At 53.7% G+C, this 9,875-nt stretch overlaps 1 protein-coding gene across 1 annotated transcript in view; it reads right to left on the reverse strand.

Moving 5' to 3' along the window:
• The window catches only part of LOC106723356 (phospholipase A2 inhibitor subunit gamma B-like), an 11,132-nt gene extending 1,503 nt beyond the window's left edge, over positions 1–9,629 (reverse strand). The window contains exons 1-4 of the mRNA XM_025195622.1: positions 9,559–9,629; positions 3,280–3,396; positions 2,402–2,554; positions 1,152–1,292 (exon numbers count right to left, since the gene is read on the reverse strand). Coding sequence (XP_025051407.1) covers positions 1,152–1,292; positions 2,402–2,554; positions 3,280–3,396; positions 9,559–9,607 — 460 coding nt within the window. The 5' untranslated portion in view covers positions 9,608–9,629. The remainder of the gene's footprint in view (positions 1–1,151; positions 1,293–2,401; positions 2,555–3,279; positions 3,397–9,558) is intronic.
• Between the last annotated feature and the right edge of the window lie 246 nt (positions 9,630–9,875).

The raw sequence follows: 9,875 nt of genomic DNA on the forward strand, positions 1-9,875 counted from the left end.
GACCCAGCGCATTTCAAGCAGGCAACAGAGGTCTGATCAGCCTCTAGCCCCTCCCTGTCACCGATAGATTCCTAGACGTATCCCTTCCCGCGCGCAAAAGAACTGGACCCGCAGAGCCTAGCAAACTCCGTGTGAGTTTATTCAGAGCTCTTCCGGACGAGTACTTTCTTTGGCTGACACGACGGGTTCACAGCCTTCAGCCGGATTGGGCTAGAGTTCACGAGTCTAGAACTCTTGTCCGCCTCTCTTCTTTCCTGTCTGTAACCACAACTTAAGCAAGTTTTCCAGCCTGCACCACCGCCATCTCGGTGTAAGTAAACAATCTTTTAAACTACCGATACGCGTCTGTGCCTAATTCCAGCTCGAAGGCCTTCCCTCTCCGCCCTGGCGTGCCCAGGCTGCTGGCCACAGCCCGCGTGCAGCGCGAAAAGGGCTCGGGTCGCTCCCGGCCCGCACAAAGAGGAGGCTAGTAAAACACTGGAACAGGCTTCCCAGAGAGGTGGTGGACTCTCCATCCTTGGAGAATTTAAAGAACTGGGTAGATAAAGCCTTGGTTGGGATGGTGTAGTTGGGGCTGGTCCTGCTTCGAGTTGGACTAGATGTGACCTCCTGAGCTACCTTCCAGCCCTCATTTTCTATGATACTATCAAACCGCCAGGCTGGTGCCAGCTCAGGACAAAGCGGGACTCATAACTGTGACCCAAGCTTGAGCCTCCTTGTGATGGGTGGATGGGGAGGGGAGGAGGAGAGAGGAGACACGTACGTTGGACAGATGTAGTTCAACAGGCCTCCCCGGTGCAGCAGGCGATACTGGTTCTTTGTCTTATTCCTTTCCCATAGTCCATGCTAAAAACGAGCATAGCGACTGTGACGGCAGCGTGCCACTGTCACGGGCGCAGGAAGGGCACGGTTTGTAATATTAAATGAAAATGACAGAAGGAGTAAACTTACCCGTGAGAAGTGACGCTGCAGTGTCAAAGCAGTAGGTCTCTGACCCGGCACAATACACAATCTCAGTGTCACAGTCAGAAGATCCAATGCTAAAGCACGCTGGACACTGCAAGCCATTGGGAGTGGTGTTCAGTGGTGGCACTGGGAACAAGCAGATCACAGTCGGTATTAAATGAAAATGACAGAAGGAGTAAACTTACCCGTGAGAAGTGACGCTGCAGTGTCAAAGCAGTAGGTCTCTGACCCGGCACAATACACAATCTCAGTGTCACAGTCAGAAGATCCAATGCTAAAGCACGCTGGACACTGCAAGCCATTGGGAGTGGTGTTCAGTGGTGGCACTGGGAACAAGCAGATCACAGTCGGGTTTGAAAAGGTTGAAGAGAAATGTGTGCATTCGAGATCTCCTCCCGTGTCAGCCGCTCAACCTTACGGGCAGGGGCACAGCTGTAGCTCCGGACGTGCATGAGCAGCACGGTCCAGTGTCCCCTGGGCTCGTGTGTGAAGCCCTGAAATCTTTCTCTGCTTAGTGGGAGTCGTCTCCACGCCTCTGGATGTTGCCTCCCAGCCCGAGGCCCGTAGAGTATTACCCCGTGGAAGGTCCTCTGAAAGGAGGGCAATGCTTCTCAGGAGCTCAGGACCACCTCCAGCAGGGCAAGTGAGACCTGCCACTGACAGCTCCCCCCACACGTCACCTGTCCCGCTTGATGGGCGATAGGGCTGTCCCTGCCAGGCTCTGAGCTAACTGTGCTCTTGCTGCCAAGAAGGCTACCGGCATCCTTGGCTGCATCGGTAGGAGCATTGCCAGCAGATGGAGGGCAGTCATCCTTCCCCTCTATTCAGCACTGGGGAGGCCACATGTGGAGACCTGTGTCCAGCTGTGGGTCCCCCAGTATAGAAAGGATGTGGTCACATTGGAGAAAGTCCAGTGGAGGGCAATGAAAATGGCTTGGGGGATGGGGGACATGACTGGTGAGGAGAGGCTGAGGTAACTGGACTGTTTTAGTCTGCAGAAGAGAAGACCAAGGGGGATTGAATAGCAGCATTCACTGCTGCAAAGAGGATGGAGCTGGACTGAGCTCAGTGGGGGCAGATGACAGAATGGACTCAAGTTTCAGCAAGAAACGTTGAAGTTAAATATTAAGTTAAATATTAGGAAAAACTCTCTCAGGATGAGGGTAGTAAAACACAGGGACAGGCTCCCTAGAATGGTGGTGGAGCTTTTGAAGCCACGGGTAGACAAAGCCTTGTCTGGGATGATGTAGTTCAGGCTGGGCCTGCTTCAAGCAGAGGGTTAGACTAGATGTGACCTCCTCAGGTCCCTTGCGGTCCTAATTTTCTATGATACTGGTGCCAGCTGAGGACAAATCAGGACTCATAACTGTGACCCCAGCATGAGCATCTTATGATGGGTGGATGGGGAGGGGAGGAGGAGAGCGGAGACGCATACATTGGACAGATATAGTTTGACAGGCCTCTCCAGTGCAGCAGGCGATAATGTTTCTCTGTCTTATTCCTCTCCCGTAGTCCATGCTATAATGAGCATAGCGACACACATCAGATATGAAACAGGACTTTATGTAAGTCAGCATCTTCACTCCGCCTGGAACAAAAAGGAACACAGCACGGAGTTAAGAAACCACAATTATTACCAAGGGACTTTCCTCCCTGCACCTGCATCATTGCTACCCTGACACGTTACAACCTGGCCCAAGCATTATATAACAATCATGACACGTTCGGGACATTTTGGACTCCTTCTGAAGGAAATATTTAAGAATACTCAAGCCCCCTCTCAGGCTTCATTTGTCTGCTGTAAACTTGCAGAGCTCAGTTAATCTGCTCTCATAAGCTTCTCCATGTCTTTAGCCAGGTCAGTAATTTTCTCTCTCCGTCCATCCATCTTTCTGTACCCGGCTCCTCCCTGGAGCGGCATGTAGCTGCAGACGATGCTGCCTTGGTTAGGCTGAGTCTTGGCCATTCAACGTGTTCCCGTCCAGGAGCCCAGCGCAGGGACCCTGGAACACAAAGGTGCTGCCGGATGCAGAGATGCACGCTCCTGCCCAGCTGACAGCCGAGGTGTCCAGCAAGTGCCTTAATAGGTGAATTGGGCAGTGAACTGGATATTTGGGCCTCCTGTGTGCTCTTCCCCTGCAGGTGTGAGAAGGGGGCAGGAAACACTGGCGGGGTTAGTAACTGCACCTCGAGCTCTTCAACACAGGGCACCCAAAGACTTCACAAGAGGCTTGGTCCTGGACCTTTGATTTCTAGGGAAATGGAAGTTGTAGGGGTGGGAAGTAAAGATATTTTAAAGTACCTCTCACCTACCTACTATTGCTTCACCTTTGATAATAGCACAGGTATCATGGTCAGGATCGCAGGTCTCCATGGGGCCAGAACAGTTGTGCCCATCCCCACGGCATACTTCACACTGGAGAGAGCTGCCTGAATGGAAAGAGAACTGTCGTCCCTTGAGTGAGTGTTACCCCCCTGTAACAGGTGCCCGCTCTGGGCAGATCTAAACGTGGCCCGCACCTGTTCCTGGGCCAACCACCCACCTTCTCGCCTGCCACGCCGTGTTGTTAATTGATGAATTGATGTTAATTAGCGAAAGGCTTCCCTTTTTCTGCCCTGATACCAGACGGCGCTATCTGCAGCTCCATTTCCTCCCCTACACCGCAGCCCATGCCTCTCCGCTGGTACCACCGTTGTTGTCTGGGCCTTGTTGTAATCTGGCCCCCTCGACCTCACTGGGCCCTCCGCAGCCCTGCCTCACACTCTGTGCCTTCACTGCACTCAGGCTTTCTGCCGCCCTGTCTGGCACTGTGCCCTCCCTGGGGCTTCTCCATGCGGCCCCTCTCTCTCTGGGGCTGGGGTCGATGCACCCTGAATGCTGTGCCCTCGGTGGCGCTGGGGTCCCCACACTACCGTGAGTCCCCTTCTGAGGCCTCCTCCATCCCCATATAGCCTCTCCCAAGTAACAAACAGCAAAACAAAACACAAACCCCTGGACTATAACATAAAAGCTAAGCCATCTGGTTCCAACCTCATCTCGCCACACCAGAGTTGCTTCAGCTACCCCAACTCTGAGGCCACACCTGCAGTCTGGCCTCTTATCTTTTGCTCATTCCAGCAGGGCTCCTTTCCCCTTGGTTTCCAGCAGGGAACTGCCTCCTGGCCTCCAGCCTGTGATTTATATAGAAGCCAGGACCTGCCCTTCTGGTCAGCTGACCAGGCAGGTGTGAGTCACTAGCTCCCTCCAGTTACCCTAGCAACTAGCACCTGCGTAGTTACTCTGGCTCTACAAGTAGCAGGCAACTTAGCGCCCTGCTACACCCCATTTCTCCTTCCAGCCTCCTCTGCTTCATCGGCTGCTGCCTCCCTGCTTCCCTTCTGCATCTCCGGACATCTCTGAGCGCTATTGCAGCCAGCCTACGTGAGCGACAAAGCAGGTGCCACCTTCTCTTTTCTTCTTCCCCGTTTGCCCCTACATTTGCCCCAGTTGCTTCCTAAATTTCTCACATTGTATTTGCTATTTGCTCATTCCTGTCATTGATCTGAACTCACAAAGAGCCCAGCCCTGTGGTCTTGTCTTCCCTGGAGCATTTTTTTGTGGGGGCATGGCTCTAAATACAGGGAAATGGATTTGGGGCTGGGTCCAAAAATGTAGATGAGGCTCAAATGGTCACAAAGAGGAGCCAAAAACAGCTGATTCCCTCCCTGTCCACCTGCCTAGTACTCATGTGGGATCAGGCAGTGTCCAAGGGATGTGACTGGATGAGCCCACGAGGGAAGTGTCCTGCAGCTGAGAGGCTTGGCCACGACGCACTCCCTGGATCCAAAGCCCTGCTGTAAATGATGAGGCTTGCAGCCATCGGGACCCGACCTGCAGTATGTGGCACATCCCAGACCATCCTGAGTGAAGGAGGCTAAGAAGGGGCTGGAGGGGCAGGAGCTGGATGGGGGCTGGAGTCAGGGCGGCGATCGGGCATGGAGGATGGGAGCAGCAGGTGGGATGAAGGAAGCTGGGTGAGGGGCTGCTTCCAGGGATTAATGGATTCATAGAATATAGAGTTAGAAGGGTCCCAATGGATCATGATGTCCAAACCCCTCCCCTGGCAGGAAAGAGGACTGAGATCAGATGACCACAGCCAGGTAATTTTCAAGCCTCCTCTTGAAGAACTCCATGTTAGATGATAGGACCACCTCTCTCGGAAGCCCATTCCAGACTCTGGCCACCCTTACTGTAAAAAATGTCTTCCTAATGTCTAACCTAAATCTACTCTCCACTAGTTTGCACCCATTATTCCTAGTTATTCCTACGGGTGCTCTGGTAAATAGCGCATCCCCAACTCCCTGCTGTCCTCCCCTGATAAACTTATAGGTGGCTACAAGGTCATGCCTCAGTCATCTCTTGTGAAGTCTGAAGAGATCCAGATTCCTCAACCTCCCCTCGTAGGGTCTTTCACAGAGGCCATTAATCATGCGAGTGGCCCTCTGAACCCTCTCCAGATCCTCCATGTCCCTCTTGAAGTGTGGCACCCAAAACTGGACACAGTACTCCAACTGCGGCCTGACCAATGTCACATAGAGGGGGAGCATCACCTCCCACACTCTGTTGGTCATGCATCTGCTAATACACAACAATGTGTGATTGGCTTTGCTGATGGCCTCATTACATTGCCGGATCATGTTCATCTTGGTGTCATCTGTGACTTCAAGACCCCTCTCAGCCGCTGAGCTGCTGAGGAGGTCATCCCCCAACCTGTAGGTGTGCTGGGGATTGCTCCTCCCGAGGTGGAGTACCTTACATTTGTCTTTGTTGAATTGCATCCTATTTTGTTCCGCCCATTGATCCCAACCTGTCCAGGTCGGCCTGTATCTGCTCCCTGCCCTCCAGTGTGTTGGCTTTGCCCCATAACTTGGTGTCATCTGCAAACTTGGACAGGGTGCTCTCCACACCCTCGTCCAAATCGCTGATGAAGATATTAAATAACACCGGTCCAAGGAACGAACCCTGTGGGACCCCACTGCTCACCTCCCTCCAGGCCAAAAATGACCAGTCCACCACCACTCTCTGGTGTGGTCCCTGAGCCAGTTTGCCACCCACCTGACTGTGTAGGCATCCACTCCACAGCCCATTAGCTTCCCTATGAAAATAGGATACAAAGCTGTGTTGAAGGACTTCCTAAAATCCAGGTAGATGACATCAGACTCAGCTCCTGTGTCAAGGCAGTGTGTGGCCTGGTCATCAAAGGCTATAAGGTTTGTCAGGCAGGATCTACCTGTGACGAACCCATGCTGGTTTCCTTTCAGCATCCTTTCCCCTGCTGGGCCTTCTCAAATGCGCTCTTTGATGTTTTTTTTCCAGTACTTTCCCAGGGATAGAGGTAAGGCTTCCTGGGATGGGACAATCTTCATTTCTCTCCTAGAGGTAAGCACCTGTTGTCCCGCAGGTTGGCTGATCTCCTCCAAAGAGCTTTAAACTAGGTTTGACGGGGGACGGGGAACCGGTGGTAGATGAGAACCCAGGGCTGGAAAGCCACAATCAAGGCACCGGACCTAACCAGGTAAGCACTAAGGGGAACACACGCCATCAAGGCAAAGGGACAGCAACAGCACCCTCTGAGGGGGGCTAAAATGTCTTTACACAAATGCCAAGAGTATGGGGAACAAGCAGGAGAAGCTCACACTCCTACTTGCTAGGACACAGTATGACCTACTTGGCTTAACTGAAATGTTGTGGGATTCTACGCATGACTGGGCGGTGGGCATTGAGGGGTACAGGTTGCATAGGCGTGACAGAGTGGGGAGAAAAGGCAGGGGTGTAGGTCTCTATGTTAGGGAACAGTACACATCGTCCATCATCAAGGCAGGAGTGGAGGAGGGGAATACTGAGGCATTGTGGGTCAGGATCCAGGGGGGGCCAAGGGAAAAGGACTTGGTAGTGGGGGTCTACTACAGACCTCCTCACCAGGATGATGAGCTAGACGAGGTATTCTCCAGGCAGCTCTCAGATGCCATTCAGGTGAGGGAGGCAGTGGTCATGGAGGAACTAAATTACCTGGACATCGGCTGGGAGGAACGGGCGGCCAAAACAAGCCGCTCATGGAGGTCTTTACACTGTGTACAGGACCTCACCCTACCCAGGTGGTGTCCAGTCCCTCCAGGGGTAGTGCCCCGCTAGACCTGGTCTTAGCAATGGGGGATGAACTCGTGGGGGACCTGCAGGTACACAGTAACCTGGGAGATAGTGACCATCACTTGGTAGAGTTCACTATCCAGCAAAGGGTGAGAAAAATATCCAGTGAGGCTGAAATGTTAGACATCAGGAGCACCAACTTTAGTAAACTTAGAGGGCTAGTTAGTGAGGTGGCTGAACTCAAGAGCATCGAGCAAATTGGGGTCCAGGAGGGTTGGAGGTTTCTCAAGGGAGTGATCCTTGGGGCACAAAAGGAATCTATCCCCTTATGCAGAAAAGGGGGTAAGGGGATACAGAAGCCCCCTTGGCTGAACAGGGAGCTTCAGGAAAGACTGGGGGCAAAGAAAGAGATGTATAGGCAGTGGAAGCAGGGAGCAGCCACCAAGGAGGCATACAGCACCCTGGCGCGCCATTGCAGGGAGTCAGTTAGGCAGGTCGAGGCAGGACTGGAGCTTAGGCTGGCTACAACAATTAAGGACAATAAAAACTCCTTCTACAGATATATAGTGAGCAAAAGGAAAGTGCAGAGTAACACAGGGCCCCTGCAGGACAGATCAGGACAGTTGGTGGTCGACACAGGGAAAAAGGCAGAGCTCTTCAATGAGTTCTTCACTTCAATATTGCTACGTACTGAGCAAGACAATTCCCCCACCTTGAGCATGGACAGATGTCCAAAAGGTACCAGACCACCAAAGGTTAGTGCTGACTTGGTTATGGAGCTCTTGGAGGGGCTGGATGGGTACAAGTCAGCTGGCCTGGACAACCTCCATCTGCGGGCGCTGAAGGAATTGGCCAGTGTCATAGCTGAGCCGCTGGCACGGCTGTTTGAGCTCTTATGGCACTCTCGCCAGGTCCCTGAGGACTGGGAAAAGGCCAACGCGGTGCCTATTTTTAAGAAGGGGAGAAGAGATGAGCCGGGTAACTTTAGGCCAGTCAGTCTTACCTCTATCCCTGGGAAAAAATGGAAATAATCATCAAAGAGCACATTTGTGAAGGCCCAGCAGGCACAACGATGCTGAAAGGAAACCCATGCTGGTTTCCTTTCAGGGAAGGAGGCATGAAGAAGGGAGAACAGGAGAATGAGATGCTGTGGGCATTGCCTTGCATCAGCTGGTCCCTTGGTGCCAGGCCATGAGATCGCGCCCCCCACATTGCATCTCGGTGCCCGGGCACCACATCACTCCCATGCCTACTGCCCAGTCCCAGCCCTCAGGGCTCCCCTTGGCGCTGAGCTGAGCTGTGCCATCAGGCCTGCAGGGCTGCCAGAGCGGCTGGGATTTGGGGGGCGAGGGGAGCAGGAGCAGGACCCCCCGCTGAAATCCAGGTTACAGGGTCGCAGTTCGGCAGCAGGGGCAAGGGATGCATTAACCCCTGCAGCTCCATGCCACTGCTCACCACGCTACGCTGCTGCCTGCCCCCCCGCTGGAGGCGGGTTCAAAGCCACCCCACAAGGCACTGTCACTGGGGTGAACATCTAACCTCCGTGCTCTACAGCTGGCAGGTTGGACATGTATCCAGGGTCATCTCATGCAGACCCTGCATGGACACACATGTCACTGTTCCCAACCCTTTCCTCATAGACGCCCCTCCAGTCTCTCCTTCACAACCCCCAGTGAAGGACCCACCACCACCTTAATGCAGCAGCATGTCCCAGGGTCTTCCTATTCTTCCTTTCTTCATGGTAAGTGTGGGCAAAATTTGGAATGGGCGTCCAAGGGAGGTGGTGCTCTCCCCTACCTTGGGGGCTGTTAAGAGGAGGCTAGATAGGCATCTGGCTGCAGCCATCTGACCACAGAGCTCTTTCCTGCCTAGGCAGGGGTCGGACTCGATGATCTATTGAGGCCCCTTCCAACCCAAACATCTATGAATCTTTGTATTTCTGGAGATAGGAATTTGGGCATAAAACCATCTTAATTTCTTTGAGGAGATCCAGAAATTAAATTCCTTCCGGCTGCTGAGATCTCCCCACACCGCCGCGGGTTGGTGCCTGGGATCGTGCCTGTGCCCTGAACTGAGGAACAGCCGGGGTAGAAAGGCAAAGGGAGGCACGGCCCTGACTGCTGCAGGGAGTGGGAACAGGCGCCGCCACTGCTGGGCTCAGCGCGGCACAAAAGGGTCAGGGCCTCTCGCCAGCTGCTCTGGGTGCGAGGGCCCGGGATGGGAGGACTCCCTGCTTCTCCTCGCAGCAGCCCAGCGCTTCACTAGCTCCATCCTGGGCAGGGGACCAGAGTCACCCCTTGCAGATATAACCTTTCAGTGGGAAACTCCAGCTGCCTTCTCCTCCCACCCACCTTCCTGGTCGCATCCCTGTCTCGGCACCTGCACTCCCCTCCCGGCGAACTTTTGGAGCCGTCCCAGAGCTAGTCCTCTCCCCTGTCATGCAGCCTCGGTGCCAGGAGACTCACCTTGGTGTAGGAAAGCCAAGAGGACGTAGAGGATGACGGGTGCTTTCATGGTGTGGAGGAGAGAGCCGGAGGCACTGCACACAGGTCTCGACTTCTTGGTGGATGCAGAACAACTCTGCCCTGCACGGCTGCTCTCAGAGGACACCGCAAGTGCTGTTTTGAGAAGTGAGAAAAAAATGAGCTTGTGTCATGCCAACTGGCATTGAGCGGGCACTGTTCCCCTGGGATCCCTGGGGCTTTGTTTCATGAGTTTATTGACAGGATACAGCCGGTCGTGAGCTCTTCCTCTTGTGCAAGTCACTCCTCCTGCTCCTGGC

This window comes from Alligator sinensis, unplaced genomic scaffold, assembly GCF_000455745.1.
Source record: "Alligator sinensis unplaced genomic scaffold, ASM45574v1 scaffold1870_1, whole genome shotgun sequence".
In the NCBI taxonomy this organism is placed as follows: Eukaryota; Metazoa; Chordata; order Crocodylia; family Alligatoridae; genus Alligator; species Alligator sinensis.